We start from the raw sequence: 19,307 nt of genomic DNA on the forward strand, positions 1-19,307 counted from the left end.
TTCACCGATTCACAACGTATTCGAACCTTGTGTCTAACTACAACCGCAGACAGCGCTCAAGCACTTAGTGAGCTTGCAGACGGCTCAGGACACACGAAGTTGCCAGGGTTTCTTGTCTTTCTCTTGCTTCCTGCTTCCCTGCATGGATATCGGGAGTGGAAGGACAGTGATAGGGGCTCCTCCATTTGGGCACCCTGTACCAGTTCCATGAAACACAGAGTTGCCTCTCCCTGTCCCATGAGCTTCTCAGCCTGTGCCCAGGGCCCGCGCCACTTCCTCTGGGTCATGGCCCGGCATTCCTCAGCAAAACAGAGGTGGCTTCATGGCAAGGGAGTGGTTTTTGGCTCCCCCTTCACTCCCCAGCTTCCTAACCGCTGCCACCATCTGCTCGTCCCCCTGCAACCATGACATGCCCCGACATATTCTCCACCAGTCCTTGCTGGTCTGTCTTGCCCTGCCCCTGTGTATCTCCACCCCCAAAACTGCTCTGTCGGTTTTTTTAACAGCCTCCTGACTGCGACCTCCTGTTTTGAGCTGTTGCCCTATTGCCCTTTCAGGCCACCAAACACCTACAGCTACTGTTGAAAAACCCTCGTTTTCAAGGGCGGTGGAAGAAATCCCCCAGTCTCAATAATTCAGGCCAACAGATGCAATCAGCAAGAGGTGTGTTTATTGATAACACAGGTGCCTGTCGGTGCAACAGCAGCTTACGCCAACTGCACACCCCGGGCAAATTCAAACAGCCATGTTTATAGGGAAAACTGATTACATAAGAGGGTAGTATAGCACAAGCATTTCATTGGCTCTCAAATTGGCGGGCTTAGCTCATCCTGGGAATGGCCCCATGTCTATTCTCGAATTTCCCCGAAAAACCATGAAGACAGATAAAACCCTGCAGCGAGTTGACAGTTTAGATAGGATATCTTGGGGAGGGGGAGGGGAGTATCCTTTCTCCTTAGTCCCGAAAAACCACAAAGCTAGATATAGCACTCTGTTTCTCTCCTTAGCCTAGTCAGTGAGTCTGCCACCCATAGATATCCAGTTTTAGCATCGGCTGAGCCCGGGGGCCCAGCTAAATTTTCAGCAGAGTTTAATATAGTACATGGGCACGGGGGTCTTTCAAGTATGGGGATCTTTCACTGTAAGTGTGGTATTTGTACGTTAGGCAAAAATTATTTTTGCAGATGGAGAAACTTGCAGGAAGCCGGGAGCTAGCTGCGACCCGTTTTACCCAAACTGAAGCCCAGGTCTCTCGAGTCACCCACATCTTTCATTCCACTCTCAGGAGAAAGGTGCTCAGCCACCAACCCACCTTTCCATCCACCTACACCCTGGTCGGCAGAGTCATATTAAACCACAACAAGTTGAGAAATCTAAGGAAAACGAAGAAGTCATGTTTTATTTCCACAGGGAGATTTGAAGGAAGGGAGTTCCTACTGCGTTGTTGGGGGAACTTCCGGTTGCACGCGGGACAAAGGGAAGAAACTGGCTGGTTATCCAACGAGGCTGATTGGTCTCCAGACACCACAGCTGAACTGGGAGGATGAGGACAGGCAAACCAGGTCCCCAGGTGGGATGACAGGTGTCAAGGCCCAGGTAGGTCTGGCACGGTAGAGAGAACTGTGGATAAGTACAGCCAAGCTCCCTGAAGACCTGTGTTCTTGAAGCATCAGCAGTGACTGGAAGAAATTTTCTAGAAGAAAAAAAATGCAAGAGGAGAAAAACAGATGGTATAACACACACACATACACATACATACCCGCCCATCGATGGAGAACGAACCCTTCCATGAAGATTCCTACCTTGTCCACCTTCAATCCCCCCCTTTTACTTCTATAGAAAACAAATTTTGTGGTCTCACTGGGGTACTCAGTAACCACTTTCCAGGTCAGGCATGGTGGTGTGCACCTGTGTCTCCACATCTGGGAGTCTGAGGTGAGAGAATTAGGAGTCTGGAGCCCCCCTGAACTACATAGAAAGACCCTGTCTCAAAAATGTGAAAAAGAACATCACCAAGAGAAATAAACTTCCATCCTGGGGTCCTAATTCACCGTGCCTCTGAACCTTTGCCTCCCGGGAGGCTCGCATGTCTGTAGGTACCAGGTACCACAGGCCAGCCTTCTCCTTGGTCCCGTACCTTTGTTGTCCCTCTCTGGTCAGCCCTTTATTCTGCCCTCACTCTCTCGCTCATAGACAGCCCTGAACCATTTTCCAGGCCCCACAAAGAGGGTGTTCTTCTTAATCCCTCTTCAGTATCCACCCCGAGGAAACTGGACTGCTGCTGCTGCTGCTTGTTGAGGTCCAAAAAAATGCCCCGCTCCCAGCCTGCCCAAGAGGAGGCTACTCTACTCCTGGCATTCAGTCTTGTGTGGCCCACTCTTGGGATATTTTGTTTGTGCTCAAACAAATAAAGCTTGCCTGAAGATGAGTGTGCAGAGCTAGGCCACTAGTTAGTCATAGAGGTCAGGCAGTGTTGGTGCACACCTTTAAACCCAGCACTCAGGAGGTGGAGGTAGATGGATCTCTGTGAGTTCAAGGCCACCCTGGGCCACACAAGATCTATCCAGTCTAAAAGAGAATCAGAGCCAGGCAGTGGTGGCTCACACCTTTAATCCCAGTACTTGGGAGTCACATGCCTTTAATCCCAACACTAGGGAGGTGGAGACAGGAAGAGATATAGCTGGGTGGAGAAAGGAATATAAGGTGGGAGAAGACAGGATCTCAAGGCTTTCAGTCTGAGGACTTGTAGAGACAGGATACCCCATTCGGTCTGAGGATTTCAAAGAGGTAAGAATTAGTAGCTGGCTGCTCTGCTTCTCTGATCTTTCAGCTTTCACTCCCTAATATCAGACTCCAGGTTTTTGTTATTAAGACCAATTAGAATTCGTGCTACACACTCGGACACTTACCTACCAAAACTTCAGCCACTTCAGCAGGCCAGGTTGTGCCCGGGAAGCCTGCAGGACAAGGGAATAGCTGAGCAGACATCACACTGTTACCTCCACCCTCAGCAACCTCGGGCACCCTCTTCTCCAGCTGCATCTCCTCAAGCCCCCATACTCACCGAGGACGATGGTGTGACTGCCCCCTGGAAAAGAGACGATCGAAGGAGGTGACTCAGCGTCATGGCAACCCTCATTAGGCTCTGCCTTGGCCTCAGGTTCCCCAAGGGCCCCCTCACCACACCCTACACATACACGCGCGCACACGCGCACAAATCAACATTTTCAGCTAAGTCCTTCAGGTTGGCTGTGGATACTCAGTCTATGGGTTTTTCCCCCACAGCATGTGTTTAATCCAGGATGATACTGAATAATGGTTGCCAAACACCACACAACACAATGGAGAAGCAGAAGATCTCCCCTGTCCATGGGATGGTGGAAGTCAACCTTAGACAGAGGCCAGAGAGCCTCATACATACTAGGCAAGTGTCCTACCGCTGAGCTACGTCCCTAGCCCTTTTTTGATCCTTATATTTTGAGACAGACTCTCTCCAAGTTGTCCAGGCTAGATGTGAACTCTGGAATCCTCCTGCCTCAGTCACCATCCCCACCCCATCCAGGTCGCTGGGATGTTTGGTCGCCAGGCTAAGAGTTTCTCTAATCTTCGAAGCAGGTTCTTTGGCCAGGGCTTTCACTGCTCTGAGAAATGGAAGGAAGTCCCTGGCCTGGCTTTTCTTTGAGAGCCTAATTAGAGTCTACCGTAGTCACTCTCCGATAGTATAATGTCACCTTGCTTATTTCCTGAATGGTTGGTTGGTTGATTGCATTGCTAGGAATTGAGCCCAGGGCCTTTCCTCTGTTCGATGGGCACTCTACTGTGGAGCCACATCCCGAACTCCTAAGACTGCCTTCTGGTTTCTTGTTTATTTTGTATATATATGTATATGGGCCAGAGTGCACATGTGGCGGTCAGAGGGCAGCGTGGAAGAGTCCGCCCTCTCCTTTCACCGTGTGCATCCAGGGGATTGATCACAGGTTGTGAGGCTTAGCAGCAAGCCTCTTTACTAGCTGAGCCAGTTCATGGGCCCCTAAGTCTGCCTTGTCTGCAACTATGCCAAACAAGCCTCTCAAGTGTCCCTTCCCCACGTTATTATTATTATTATTGTTGTTATTATTATTATTATTTCCTTTGAGGCAAGAAGAAATCAGTTTCCCACCAACCAAGTTGTCCCTAAACTTGGCTTGTAGGATGTGCTGGGCTACTTTCCTCTGCCCCAGCTGCTGTCCCACAAAGGACAGGAAAGCCACACACAAAGCAAGTCTGTGTGTTTGGCCTGGCGCCTGTAATCTGTCCATCTGGAAGCATCTCGTTGCCCAGGTTTCGCCGGTGCACCTACTTCCAATCTACTCTCAGGGCAGGGCAGGGAGATGCGCTGGAATCTCCCTCATAAAGTGATGTAATGGAGGAAGGAAGCAAGTCTCTCTGTGCTCCAAGAAGACACAGAGATAGATGAAAGGACGGACAGACAGACAGAGAGCAACGCTTTTTCAAGACTCACCTTGGCAGTGGTGGCCTTGGTATAGTATTGCCAGTTATAAGTAGGATTCCCCTGTGGGTTACTGTAGTAGTTCTGGGGAAAACAAGAAGTGCATGGGGTTCAGAGGAGAAGGGACGATGGCATCCCATTGTGTACTAAAGACCCCACTTCTTTACCCAGACAGCAGGTTTCTTAGAAGCCCACCCTGTGGCCCCTTCTTGTAACGTGGGCTTTCTTTAACATTACCACACAAAGCCACTGGACCCCACTCCATCGGGTCATTCCTCCCCCTCCCTGGTCCCTGTCCCAGCTCCTCAAGTGTGATATGGGAGGTGAGAGTCGAAGACCAGGAGAAAGGGTGGTGTCTATGCCAGGGGGTCAGGGGAGGAGATAGCTTGCCTTGGATGTGACAGCTGACAGCTCTTGTCTTGCTGCTTCAGGCTGAGAAAAGTATCAGGTGGGAGTGGGCAAAAGAGAGAATTTCAGATTAGCCAGCCTTGGGAATGGGGCTGAGAGACCCAGGGCTTTCCAGAAGCCTGTGGACAGAGAGACTCACCTGCTCGGCGCCACCTGCCCTCTTCTGCAACGACGGCAGATCTGGACCCTAAGAAGGAGCCGGAAGCTGTGGTCAGGGGCTCCAAGGTCCTCCAGGCCTTACCAACTTCCAGACATTGTGCTGCCTCCACTCTACTTCCCCCTGGGGCTCTGCCCATCCCACCCTGCTCCTGTAGGACTGGAGGATGCTGATGGCCCAGATAGATAGAGAGCACAGGTGTCCTCACTCAAGGTTGGGGAGCAATGGGTAAGAGCCAAGTTGGGCAACAGCAGCTGCACCCCCACACAGGCTGCATGGTCGGAAGCTTTGAGTGGAGATGAACCCACATGTATCCCTCAGCTCCAGCCAGCCGTGTACCTACACTAGACCCCGCTGCTCCCTCTAGGGCTCTTAATCCTGCTATACTAATGTTATTCTACAGGGTGTTCTTGAGGCTCAGTGATTAGGTTAGTTCCCAGGAAAACAGGCAAGGAAGCATTAACAGCAGTCTTCGGTGCACTCCCACAGCCCCTCAACATCTGGCAGAGGTAATAAGGATCAAAACTATTCCAGGCAGGGGCTCTACCACTGAGCCATGCCACAGCCCCTCACTGGGGAATTCTAGGCAGGGGCTCTACCACTGAGCCACGCCACAGCCCCTCACTGGGGGATTCTAGGCAGGGGCTCTACCACTGAGCCACGCCACAGCCCCTCACTGGGGGATTCTAGGCAGGGGCTCTACCAGTGAGCCACACCCCAGCCCCTCACTAGGGGATTCTAGGCAGGGGCTCTACCACTGAGCCACGCCACAGCCCCTCACTGGGGGATTCTAGGCAGGGGCTCTACCACTGAGCCATGCCACAGCCCCTCACTGGGGGATTCTAGGCAGGGACACTGGTCCTACATGTGTGCATAAGGAGCTCAGGCAGCTTCACCTCAGATCTGGTTCTCAAAGGCCACTAGTCATGCAGCATTGAGGTGTGGCTTTCTACAAGACACAACGGACCTGCTCATCCTCCCCAAGACCCAACTGCTAAGGCCTCCTACATCCATCCTGAACGCCTGATTCTCCTCGGCTTCCTCCCCTGTAGCCCTTTGCCATTGCTTGAGAGTGGATCCCAGGTCCTTTCTCCTCCCCATCTTGGGGATCCCCCTCCACCCACTTGCCCTCGGTACCCACCCAGCTGTGGCTGTCTCCGCACCAGGCCACGCCCAGCAGGATAAGCAGCAGAGCGGAGAAGGTGGCTGACTTCATGGTTCTGCTCTGGTGCAATGAGTCCCAAGCCTCTGGCCCTGGGGTTTTATCCTCAGGAGACCCCTCCCACCCCGTTCCTGCTGAGGTGACTCATGGCTTCCCTCTCGCTCCTGCTCCACCCAACTCAGGGTTGCATAATCCAAAGAAAGTGGGAAGGGAAGGTGTCCTTCCTCACCACGGACATCGGACATCGGGAAGCCGTCTACCTGTCAAGGGACTGCCAACCCTGAGCCCCTAGAACTAAGCTGCCTCCCCCCACCCCCTTACCTCAATCTGCTTCCAGTTGAAGAAAGGAGTCTTGCGTTTGAAATTCTGAAAGGAGAAGTGGAGATGAGACAGTGCCCACGGTGCCAGAACTCAGAGGGTAGGAGAGACAACACACCAGGCAGGGTGCCAGGTGGCTGGCTGTAGGACAGGCCAGGTGTGGCTTGGGGGTGGGTGAAGACAAGCATACGGGAAATTGGGGGTGCTTGAGTTTGAGATCGTGTCAGGGATAAAATATAATGAGACGGCCTATCTGAAAGATGAGAAAGGCCCTCAGGTGTGGTGGTGCACACCCTGAACCCTGCACTCAGAAAGTGAGGCAAGAGGATTGCGAGCTCCAAGCTAGCCTGTGTTACACAGTGAATCCAAGGCCAGCCTGGGCTAGCTAGCAAGCTCAAAGCCAGCTAGGGCTACAGCTGAAGAGAGGGAGGGGGAGCCGGGGGTGTCGCTTAGTAGCAGAGTGCTTCCTTAGCACGCGCAGAGCTCAGTGTTCAATCCCCAACACTGGGGAAACGAAGCAAACACCCCCAAAAGAGACACGATGTTTGCAGTAGGTGAGCTATAGCTGCTTTGAGGGAGATAGATGTGGGGGCGGGATCCCCAGGTCTTTGGAAAGTGGGATTTCTCCTACCTCCCAGAGTCTGCGGAAGTAGAGTAAGGCACGAGTGCTGGGAGGCGGGAGGTGGCCCTGTGAACAGAAGATGGGGAACAGGTTAGCAGGGAACCCCCGCCACTGCTCACCTAAAGCCCTGACTCCCGCTCCCGCCTCTTTTCAGCCTTCAAAGAGATGCCTTGTAACTAATGTGTGCAAGGGATTCTGGGAGTCTCTAGGTACACCAGAACCTGGAAGGAGAACAGAGAACAAGAGCGACGGGCTAGAGGTCCAGGCCGTGTGCCTGCCCAGACCTGGCTCTGTCCCTCTCCTGGATACAACACAACTGTCACAAAACCCTCAGGACCCAGGGCTGCCAGTCGCCAACACATCTCCCTACCCCCCCCCCCAGGGCAACACTGGAGGCAAAGAAAGGAACGGAGACCAGCAGTGTGGGACAGCTACGGTTTATTTCCAGGGGGCAGGGTGAGAGTCAGGACTGAGGGAATGGTGGGACTCCCATCCAGCTGGTAGCTCCTCGTCTGGTGGTCATGGTTTGCGAGAGCTCCCTTTGTCCTGAGCGGAGAAATGGGTTCTAAGAGGAAGCTGGGGGAGTGGGTATCTCTGGGGAGCACTGGGCAGGGGAAGGCTAGCAGGGAACACTGCTCTCGGATTCTGCCTGGATCTTTTAAGACACTATCGTCAGTCCACACAAGCCGGATATCCCCGGTTGGGCTCATGCCCCTCCCCTCGCTCATCCCACTGGCTGAAGTAGGCCGCTCAGCTCTCCCAACCCCCTCCCACTGGGGAAGCTGAATGCCCTACCCTGCCCATCTCTGCCTACCCCTTTCTTCTAGACTAACCTGCTAGGAGGCCAGTCCCTGTGAATTCCACCTAGCTAGCATTCCCCAGATGCGCAAAAATGCTTGGTACAGTGTTAGCCTGTGCCCTGGTCTCCTAGGGGATCATTAGTCCCTCAAGGACCACAGCAAGGAAGCTTGCCCTACTAGAAGCTGATATATATATATATATATATATATATGCAGACCCCTCACTCAAGGTACGGTGGTACATGCCTAGAATCCCAGCACTCGGGCAGCTGAGTCAGGAAACACTAAAGTTTGAGGTAAACCCAGGCTACCTAGTGAGTTCAAGGCTAGCCTGAGCTATATTGGGAGGCTTTGTCTCAAAATTAAATAATAAGGTACAAAAACGGAATTTATTTTGTTCATTTACACTAGAAATGTGTTGCCACCGGGAAATACCCATCTCTCATACCGCTGCCCCATTCCCTCAGACTTCAAACAGGCTTTCCTGAGATGTGGGTAATTCTGTCCCCATTTCACCACTGCCGCTGTCCCATAAAAACCCTAAGTCTTGGGAAGGACGTTTTAGGATAAGGATTAAAATTTCAGCAGCACAAAGAGCCAATCAGGTGACTAGAATGCTTGACAGACAGATCAGAATAGTCACTAGAGAACCCACAGTACAGTGTAGGAGCACCCTGTACCATGGAAAGGGGTCCCAGAGGGGCCAGATCTTTCGAGATGAGTCAAGCACCTAGATCATGAAGTGAAGTCATCCAATTTTTAAAGTTTGGCAAGTAATTCGTGTTCTTTTTATTCTTAATGTGCCTTGGTGATTCATGAGAAGGTCACCTGGACCTCTTGGGTGTGTACTGTTGTTTCTTAACAGCCTCCAATTTTCCTGAGTCTGTGTAGCAACCCTGTCATTCCAGCTACTCAGGAAGCTGAGGCAGGAAGATTATGAGTTCAAGGACTGCCTTGACAACTTAGTGAAACTCTGTCTCAAAATAAAAAGTGAAAAAGAATGCTAGAGATGTGGTTCAGTGGTAAAGCCCCTGCCTAGAATCCCCCAGTGAGGGGCTGGGACATGACTCAGTGGTAGAGCCTCTGCCTAGAATCCCCCAGTAAGGGGAAGGGGGTGTGGCTTAGTGGTAGAACACTTTGTCTGGATCTCTTTTGGCCCTAGGTTCAATCCCAAGCACTGAAAAAAATTTATTGTTTAAACTAAAATTAGGGCTGGAGGCATGGCTTAGTGTTTAAGAGTACTTGTTCTTGTAGCGAACAGAGTTCAGATCCCAGCAACTACATCAGGCTGGTTACAACTGCCTGTAACTCCAGCTCTCAGGGATCCAATGCCCTCTTCTGGCCTCCATGAGTACTGCTTCCCAACACACAGAGACAGACACAAATAACAAAACGGAAAAAATTTAAAAAGTAAACTTTAAAAAAAAGGAAAAATAAACTCCAAGTTAGCTTTTTTAAAGTGGCATAACAGGCCCATCTGCTACCTGCAGTCCCAGCTTCTGCCTGGAGAATTCGGGTTTCTCTTTGCCCTTCATCCTCTCATTTCCCAACAAGTTATCATGTCGTCAAGTTATCCTGGCCAGGGGCATCCACTGTGAGATGGGATGGGTAGGGCAGGGAGAAGGAGAAAAGGTTTCTCTGCCGAGCTGTGAGGCTTACACACGAGCAGGGTCTCTCCCAAGACCTGTCATGCATCTGGTTCTCAGCAGCTCCCCCTGTCCATTTTCTTTGTCTCTCTGGGTATTTTAGTCTTCATATGGCTTTGTACATCCATGCGACTCCTCATGCAGCAAATTCCCGAGGATCGAGTCTACTCAGTCTACCTAATCCCTTTTGTGTAGAGCTAGGGATTGAACAGAGAGTTTCACCTGTGCTAGGTAAGCGGCTCTACCACTGGGCCATGCACTCAGCCCCTCACTGGGGGATTCTAGGCAGGGGCTCTACCACTGAGCCACACCCCAGCCCCTCACTGGGGGATTCTAGGCAGGGGCTCTACTACTGAGCCACACCCCAGCCCCTCACTGGGGGATTCTAGGCAGGGGCTCTACCACTGAGCCACACCCCAGCCCCTCACTGGGGGATTCTAGGCAGGGGCTCTACTACTGAGCCACACCCCAGCCCCTCACTGGGGGATTCTAGGCAGGGGCTCTACTACTGAGCCACACCCCAGCCCCTCACTGGGGGATTCTAGGCAGGGGCTCTACTACTGAGCCACACCCCAGCCCCTCACTGGGGGATTCTAGGCAGGGTTCTACCACTGAGCCACATCCCCAGCTCCTCAGTAGGGATTCTAGGCAGATGCTCTACCACTGAACCATGCCCCTAACCCCTCACTGGGGGATTATATGAAGGGATTCCACACTGAGTTTCAGCTCAGACCTTCACTGATGGGTTTTAATTTTGAGATATTATCTCCTTAAATTGCCTAAGCAGGTTATGAACTCACTCTGTAGTTCAGGGTGGCCTCAAATTTGCGAGCCCTACCACCCTTTCTTCCCAAATTGCAGGGACTACAAGCCTGCATCTCATAGGTCTAAAGGGAAGACTGAGATTGACGATTCACCTGGTTCTTTAAGCTGAGATATTAAAGACCCCCCCCACTGCTCATTGCCAGTACCCAACAATTTCTGAGTTCACCCTATCTTCCCAGGTCTCCATGGCCCCCTACTTGTGGACCCATTCAGTTTGAGCGTTTGCCTAAACACCTTAACAGTCTTCGTTACTACCCTCTGCCACACCGGGAAGGCATCTAGCTCTCCTCTCTGGTCCTCTGCTCTCAAATCAGCGAGGGCGTGGCCTTCAGGCCCTTACCTTGTTTATGGCATCCCAGTTAATAAAAGGCATCTTGGATTTAAAATTCTGCAGGGAAAACAAAAGGATATAAAACAGTGTTTGTTTTGTTTTGTTTTTGATCAGAAAATGTCAAGGGCTGAGCTGGAGAGATGGCTCCGTGGTTAAGAGCTCAGGATGCTCTCTCCAGAGGTCCCGAGTTCTATTCCCAGCAACCACATAGTGGCTCACAGCCATCTGTAACTCCAATTCCAGGAAATCCGATGTCCTTTTCTGGCCTCTGCTGACACCAGGTACACATATGTGTGCACACAAACATATGAGTAAGCCAAGCACTCATATGCATGAAATTAAAATGAAATTTTAAAGATTTTAAAGGAGAAGGTCAAGGCCGTGGCTTTTTCTTGGCATGTGGAGGACTGAGGAAGTGGGGTTGCTTCTCCTCAGGGGTGCCGAGCAAGCTTGCAAAACTTACCTCCCAGAAACTGTCAAAGTTGAAAGGCGAGGAAGATGGGTCAGAGTTCTAAGGAATGGACAAGAAATGGCGGGAAGTTAAGAGTCTGCTTTGTGAGCAAGAGGCAGGAGATACGGGTGTCAGGGAGGAGCAAGGATGCCTGGCACCCCAGTCCCAGCCCAAGGGAGAGTAAGTACGGCCACTCACCAAAGTTTTGAGTCCACTGACAGCTTCATTGTGCCCACCGTCCCCATGGTACCCATGCTCCTGGGAAGCGGAAAGGAAGCCATGTTCAAGGCTCATGTCCACCTGCCAGACTATTCCAGGCCCGCCCATCTCCTCCCCTGGCCCCACCCAGAGTATTCCAGGCCCGCCCATCTCCTCCCCTGGCCCCACCCAGACTATTCCAGGTCCGCCCATCTCCTCCCCTGGCCCCACCCAGACTATTCCAGGTCCGCCCATCTCCTCCCCTGGACCCACCCAGACTATTCCAGGCCCGCCCATCTCCTCCCCCGGCCCCACATCTCTTCTCTCTCCCACGCCTGAACTCCCAGCTCAGAAATGACTTCACCCACACAGCTGACCTGATCTCTTGAGACGTGCATTCACTGTGTAGCCCAGGCTAGCCTTAAACTTGCAGTGATCCCCTGCGTCGCCTCCCAGGCTTACAGGGGTGATGGTGATCCACCACCATGCCTGACTGCCACATTTTCGCCTCCACTTCCTTTTTTTTTTTTTTTTTGGTTTTTCGAGACAGGGTTTCTCTGTAGCTTTGGGCTTTGGAGCCTGTCCTGGAACTACCTAGCTATTGTAGACCAGGCTGGCCTCGAACTCAGAGATCCGCCTGCCTCTGCATCCTGAGTGCTAGGATTAAAGGCATGCGCCACCACTGCCCGGCTTGCCTCCACTTTCTTCTGCCTGGCCCCGACAGAGCCCAGTGAGAATGATGAAAACCGTGTGGCCCCACTGTGTGCCAAGCACCACAGTGTAGGTTATATTGAGATGACTTTATTTCTCTGGAAGTGGCCAACAGTATCAGTTCTGTCTGCTTGTCTGGACCCTGGTTTGATTATGGTACAGAAAAGTCTAGAGTTGCTACGGTAGGTGAGCAGATCAGGGTTTACTAAGAGGTCAATTGACTTGTCTGAAAAAGCATAGATGATGAGCGGTGGACTTGACTTTTAACCCCCACCCTTATACCCAAAGTTCAGCAATTTTCCACTCCTCAATATTTATGTATTAGGTACATTGAAATGAACATATGTGTATGTATATATACACACATATGCATGCATATTCTCTTGACCTCGATGGGTGGGGCAGGAATCACTGGGAATTGGATCTAGGGTTTTACATATGTTGAGCAGGGGCTCTACCACTGAGCCACACCCCAGCCCCTCACTGGGGGATTCTAGGCAGGGGCTCTACCACTGAGCCACACCCCAGCCCCTCACTGGGGGATTCTAGGCAAGGGCTCTACCACTGAGCCACACCCCAGCCCCTCACTGGGGGATTCTAGGCAAGGGCTCTACCACTGAGCCACACCCCAGCCCCTCACTGGGGGATTCTAGGCAAGGGCTCTACCACTGAGCCACATCCCAGCCCCTCACTGGGGGATTCTAAGCAGGGGCTCTACCACTGAGCCACACCCTAGTTATCTTTTATTTTTTACAAAAGACTCTCTCCAAGTTGCTAGTTCAACTAGCTTTGAACATGCTATAGATTAGGCAGTCCTTAAATTTTTGTCTCTTGGCATTCTGTCCCACTCTCTACTGTCCCTTCTGCTAAGCCACCCTGACCCCTGACTCACCTGGTAGTCATGGGAGCCCCCAAGGAGACGGCTGCTTTCTCTACTTTCCTAGGGAGACAGACATAAAGCACAGAAGTCAGTTTAAGGGAAGGTAGGACAGAGGGGTGCAGGGGTGGAGAGAGGAGTGTGGGCAGGGCCTTCTCTCCTGAGACTCCTCCAGATACTGCTCCAACATCTCAGGGGTGGCCAGTGACTGCTCACTCATGCTTACTAATACATCAGTATCTGCTAATATCCATTTCTCCAGAACCCACAGAATTGTGACTAAGTCATCTCCATCTTCCCCTGGCCGGCCTGCTGGACTAAACTGACAGACTAGAAACTCCAGATGGGCTGGTGTCTGCACTGGGCAGAAAGAGGGTGGCCGCTGGTGCCTGTACCAGGCAGAAGGGGGGTGGCTGCTGGTGTGGCACACATTATGTGGCTATGCTGCTTAGGCACCTCCGGAGTTAGAGATCAGCAGCTCCATTGTCTGTTCCTCGTTCCCACTGAGGACCTGGCCAGAATGTGGGATACCTGCCTTGTTAGTATTACTACGGAAGACTGGTACACGCAAAGTATCTACTCTCAAAAGCTGCCGTCCCCCTGCCCTGATGTCCCCTGAGACCTCTGGGACCTCCCTGTTCTCTGCTAAAGTAACATAAAAGGAAGAAAAGGAGAAAAATATAAAATTATGTAAGTACTTGTAAATACTAGAGAATCGTAGAGACATTTAAAATAATACACCAGGGCGGAAGAGATGGCTCAGAAGTTAAGAGCATTGCCTGTTCTTCCAAAGGTCCTGAGTTCAATTCCCAGCAACCACATGGTGGCTCACACAGAATAATGTATACATAATAAATAAATAAATATTTAAAAAATAAATAAATAATAAAATAAAATAATGCACCAATGGCAGCAACCACAGAAACAGCCATGACGTTGTTGACTCCCTTTGGTATTTGCTCTTTTCTGTTTGTTTTGTTTTTCAGGACAGAGTTTCACTCTAGCCCTGGTTTTCCTGGATCTCACAGTGATCTGCCTGCCTCTGCCTCTGCCTCCCACGTGCTGGTACTAAAGCTGACGCCCTATATTCTTAAAAGTGATTTAAAAAATAAATCAACTGGGCAGTGGTGGCACATGCCTTTAATCCCAGCATTTAGAAAGCAGAGAAAGGTGGTTATCGGTGAGTTCAAAGGCAGCCTGGTCTAGAGAGTGAATTCGAGGACAATCCGGACAGTTGCATGGAGAAACCCTGTCTCTAATTAAATAAATAATAAAGGAACAAGAGTTAACAAGCTGAAAGAGTTGCTCTTAAAACCTGGGAACCCATAAAAATTAGCACCCTAATATACAGGTTCTTCGGAGAGCTGCCTCTGCTCAGTCTTTCTCGCCTCTCCATCTTCTCCCCATCTCATCCTACCCCTTGCCCAGTGACCTCCGCTGCCACCAGGGCCCAGCCCAGCAACCTCAATATCTCCAGGGAACGGATGAGAAACTCAGAGTCCCAGCCCCACACCAGATCTGCTGGCTCAACCTGCACTTTGCACAAGACCTCTAGGTGTGGACAGGAGTGTCACACCCACTCAGCCAGCATCATTGCGGGCACCGACCCTAGTGCCCAGATTTCCAGAATAGCTAAGGAAGGTGTGTATGTGCACTACTAGAGTTCACTGCATTCTGGCCACCGGCCAGGGATAGGATGTTTGAAATATCTGTCACACCTGTGACTCTGGCACTCAAGAGACAGAGGCAGGAGGATCAAAAGTCTGAAGGTAGCCTGGGCTCGAGTGAGAGAGGGCCTTTCTCAAAAATAAATGAAATCAGACTGGTTACGCAGGAATTCCTCGTAGCCTAGTCTGGATGTAAAGCCAAGCATAAGGCATAGGGTTTGCCATCCGTGTTTAAGGCCTGTTTGGGCTACTGTTTAGGGAGTTCAAGGCCAGCCTAAGGAACTTAGTGAGCCCCAGTCTCAAGATAGAAGCTAAAAGAAGCTGGGCTTCGTGGTTTATGCCTGCAATCTCAGCATTTACAAAGCTAAGGCAAAAGGATTGTTCTGTGTTTCAGGCCAGTTGAACCAACCCTGTTAGGGAGGTCTTGTCTAAAAAAGAAAGAAAAGGAAGGAAGGAAGGAAGGAAGGAAGGAAGGAAGGAAGGAAGGAAGTTAAGGACAGAAAATGAAGACCAGTTCCAAGGTGGTATATTTGCCTAGAATCCAGCACTGAGGGGCTGGGGAGGGCATGGCTGCTCAGCAGTTAGAGCACCTGCCCAGAATGCCCCAGTGAAGGGCTGTGGCTCAGTGGTAAAGCGGATGCCTAGCAAGAATAAGGCCCATGGTTCAGTCCCTGGCAGATCACACATGCTTGCGCGCACACACGAGGAATGCTGTCAAGTTGTCCACTGTGACTTAGGAGACTTGGGTTTTTAGGGGTCTATGCTTAGGTTCCCTGCAGGGATTGGATGGAGGTGAGCATCAGTAACGATGGCTGAGTAGAGCGTGCTCCTGGGGCCACAGCACAGTCACAATAACAAAAGGTTTGTCTCTCACCTGATTACTAGATCCTCCAGCCGTGCGTGCATCATCCCCTGGGTTGTCACACTGTGGAGGAAAGATTTTTTTCTCAATCTCCCAGTGATCTACAATCTCAGCCCCCATGTCAGCATAGCAATCAGCTCCCCTCGGGAGGCAGCAATGCCCACCACGTTCAGCCGAGCCCCACCCCGACTCCTCTTCCAGCATCTGGGTCCACATGTACTCCCTGGCCACTCACCTCAGGTCTGTTCCCACCACCACTTCCACCTCTGCTGCCCGAGGACGAGGACGAGCCAGTTCCCTGCAAGGAAAGAATCCTCATAGTGTGCACAAAGGAACCCAGGAGTCCCCAGCCATCTCTCCAGTCTCCATTCTTTCCTCACCTATGGCCAACTGGTTGCTAGAGGCCGAACTTTAGTACAAGAAGAAGGCCAAGTATAGCCCAGGGTTTAGAAATACACAGTTCCCTTGAGGGTCTGAGCTGTTTAGCTCTCCAACACACACAAACGCACACGCTCACACATGCACACGACTCTAAGAAGCTGCCATTGGAGGGGAGGCTGAAGAGATGACTCAGAGGTTAGGAGCACATATTCTTCCAGAGGACCCGAGTTCAGTTCCCAGTGCCCATGTTGGGCAGCTCACAATCGCCTGGAACTGCAGCTTCAGAGACCCATCAGTCTGGCCTCCATGGGCACCTGCACACACGAACACGTACCTACATACACATACACACCTCATAAAAATTGTTTTAAAGAACTGCCACTAGGGGGCAGGCTAGAGCCTGCTCTAACACACCCTTCTTTATGCACCCCTTCTTAGAACAAAAGGGGAGACTCTAGAGTCCTTACCCTGGAGACTGAATAGCCTTCATCAAAATTAGACGTTTCAATGTCCTGAATGGAGAGAGAGGGTTCTCAGACTGCATGCAAAGCCACCGGTGGCGTCAACAGCGGCTTAATTTATTCATCTATTCATAGCCTTGAACTCATTACGTAGCCATGGATGACCTTAACTCCTGACCCAGCAGCCACCCCCAGGGAGCTAGGATGAGAGGAGTGTGTCACCACACTTGGCTCATGTGGGATTGGGGATGGGACCCAGGACTTCGGACATGCTAGGTGAAGCACTGTGTATCCACTGAGCGCCTCCTTTGACTGGGACCGTTCTCAGACCCCTAAGGTGTGACATCCCTGTGTGGCCCGAGTTTGGACATCCTGTCTTGGAGCTCATCTCTAAGATGCCCCTCTGGTTCTCCCACCATCACGTGGGGGCCTGACAGGTGCCGTCTACACCACAGCTGTCCTTAAGTCTCTATGGGTACAACCCATCTCTCCCCATCCCATTCTTCCTGAAGCATCCCAAACAAGTGGGGGCAGACTTGTCTACTTTGTTTGAGATGCAGCCCTGGTTGGCCTCAAACTCACAGCAATCCTCCTGCCTTAGCCTTCCAGGTGCTGGAGAGAACACTATTGTCCTAGGCCCACCTGTCTCCTCCGGCCCCTCACCCTCAGCTCTACTCAGCAAGGAGCAAAGGTTAGACCTGAACCAGAACTCTCCCACCATGGCAGCAGGCACAGGAAAGGAGTAAGTGATGTAGGAAGTCAGTGCCCCTTCGTAAGGAACCCTGTTATTAGGGCTGGGCGGGTGGGGAACCAGGGCTGAAGGAGTCCCAGGGTGACCACTGTCACTGACACCATCCATTCTAGGGCTGTTGACAACTTTAAGGGAAACCCCAGAGCCTGGGTCCTCACCATCAGGACCGTCACCTCAACCCAAGGAAGCAACTTACCCGGGACCCAGAACCACTGTTGCCACTGTTGCCTTGGCCACCATTGCCGTGGCCACTGTTGCCTTGGCCACCGTTGCCATGGCCACCGTTGCCATAACTATTGCCATTGCTGCCACCTTGACTGCTGCTACCATGGCCACCATTGCCACCACCACTGCTGCTTCCCTGTGGGCAGAAGAACAGAGCAACAGGTAAGAACAGGGCCCCTGCACTTGTCCTTGACCCCTTCCTTGGCCTTGCACGACCTCAGCCCACCTAGGAAGCAGTGCATCCCAGCCTCCCCAGTCCTGAACCACAGGCTCCTCTTACCCCATAGTTGCTTTCACGGGAGTCAGATGGTGGGGGGTTGGTACACTGTGAATGGAAGGGGATACCCAAAGGCAGAGTATCAAAGCCACTCCACAGGCCAGGCCTCTTTGCCACCTGTGTCCTGACTTCCTCACCCCCTTCCACTTCCCTCCATCTTCCCCGGCCTGTGACGTCCATCCCTTCCCTCCCCCTCTTCCTTTCCTCTCTGTCCCTCCCCTGTTCTGTCCCATGCACCCTTCTATCTTACCCCTGAGTTCTGGTTGCTGCCTCTCACTGACCCGTAGCCAGGTTGAGCCACAGCTCCCTGCAGGGAGGGTGAAACCCAGTTTAGAAACCAGAGGATAAGGAGGGGTGGGGAGGGCAGGATCAAGGGATGGATCTGGGTGGTGACTTTACCTGAGCATTGGCCTCATAGTTGAATGACCTGCCATCGCCACCCTGACCCATAGAGCCACCCAGAGAGTTGGTTCCAAAGTTGCCTTGTGAGGTCCAGGGAGTCCCTTGACCACCGGGGTTACCATGACCTACCTGAGAGCCAAGAATTCCGTGGCCTCCAGATGTCCCCTGAAAGGACAACACACACATCCTTAGTGTGCCCATCTCTGACACTCACAAGAGAGAGGGAACCAACACAATGGGGCAGGGGGGAGAGGAGGGGAAAGAGAGTCTATATGGTAGAAGACTCACGACAGCAAAAGAAACCGTCCCAGGCAGCCACCAAAGAGCCATCTGGTCGCCCTCTGACCCACTTCTCAGGGTTCCTGCCGCAGCCACCCTCAGCTCCATCAGTACTCCCAGCTTCCCGACCACTCACCCAAGACTTGGAGTTGTGGACAGCATCCATCCCGCGTCGAATGACATCCTCAGCCTGTTTGCCAACCTCGTTGCCACTGTTCCCCAGAGATCGCGCTGCTTCCCCAAGCCTGTGGTCGAAAGCATCCCCTCTGGCCCCCCTCAGTGCATAGCCACCTTCCCCTCCATGACCCTGACCAAGGGCATCCTGGATCCCGGAGCTGGCTGCTTCTTTGGCCCCTTGGCCCACAGCCTCTCCAACTCCTTGGCTAACAGCATCTCCCATTCCTTGAGAAGCGCTTGCTCCTATGCCTTCTCCACCATTCTGCAGTGGGCTGGCTGTCCCGCTCCCCAGACACAGGGTCAGCAGGAAACAGGCCAGGGACCCTCTCAGCTTCATCTCTCCCCTGTGGATCTTTGCAGCCCAAAGTGGTTCTTGCTCCCTTCTTTCTTCTTCTGTACTATGGAACCTCCTGCCTTTCTTTCTTCCTCTGCTTTCTTGCTCTCCCTCCCTCAGGACCCACAGCCCTTCTCTCTCTTCCCAGACTCCCCTGCTTTCCAGAATCGTCCTTCTTGCCACTGCCCCTTATACTGTAGGTTGGGAGAAGGTAGCAGGGCTGGGCAGCACAAAGTCCCTCCTCCAGTGACTCAGGGCCTACCCGCCGATAGGGTAATGAAGCTTAATTGTGAGTGAGAGCCTGTGTTGAAACAGAGAGCGAGCCGGACATCGGGGAGGGAGGGGGAAGACGAGGATGAGACGGATGCAAAAGTGTTCCAGTTGCCTAACCACAGGAATTTGGGGCACAGGGTGGGGACAGGAGCATCTGAGGAGATAGGTGTTGATGTCTTCTGGAGGTGGCAGGGTGGGGGTACTTAGGAAACAGGAATCACAC

The 19,307-nt window shown here is 52.1% G+C and overlaps 1 protein-coding gene across 2 annotated transcripts; it reads right to left on the reverse strand.

Annotated features, from left to right (window-relative positions):
* Window positions 1–1,374: 1,374 nt before the first annotated feature.
* On the reverse strand, window positions 1,375–19,089 carry Dmkn (dermokine). 2 transcript variants are annotated; one of them, XM_075958131.1, is made up of 20 exons: window positions 18,437–19,089; window positions 18,019–18,186; window positions 17,870–17,926; window positions 17,623–17,667; window positions 17,314–17,478; window positions 16,373–16,417; window positions 15,760–15,822; window positions 15,537–15,587; window positions 13,011–13,058; window positions 11,408–11,467; window positions 11,222–11,269; window positions 10,768–10,815; window positions 7,166–7,222; window positions 6,538–6,582; window positions 5,037–5,084; window positions 4,880–4,930; window positions 4,502–4,573; window positions 3,065–3,088; window positions 2,910–2,957; window positions 1,556–1,693 (listed from the first exon to the last, which is right to left on the reverse strand). In XM_075958131.1, exons 1-19 carry the CDS (start codon window positions 18,812–18,814, stop codon window positions 2,910–2,912), a joined length of 1,521 nt encoding a protein of 506 aa, XP_075814246.1. In that variant the 5' UTR covers window positions 18,815–19,089; the 3' UTR covers window positions 1,556–1,693. The 2 variants fall into 2 exon arrangements, with proteins under 2 accessions (XP_075814237.1, XP_075814246.1); XM_075958122.1 differs by lacking the exons at window positions 6,538–6,582; window positions 7,166–7,222; window positions 10,768–10,815; ... (9 more) ...; window positions 18,019–18,186; window positions 18,437–19,089 and adding an exon at window positions 6,196–6,293 and having other exon boundaries at window positions 1,375–1,693; window positions 4,880–4,921.
* Window positions 19,090–19,307: the final 218 nt, after the last annotated feature.

This window comes from Microtus pennsylvanicus, chromosome 1 (genome assembly GCF_037038515.1).
Source record: "Microtus pennsylvanicus isolate mMicPen1 chromosome 1, mMicPen1.hap1, whole genome shotgun sequence".
Lineage (NCBI taxonomy): Eukaryota > Metazoa > Chordata > Mammalia > Rodentia > Cricetidae > Microtus > Microtus pennsylvanicus.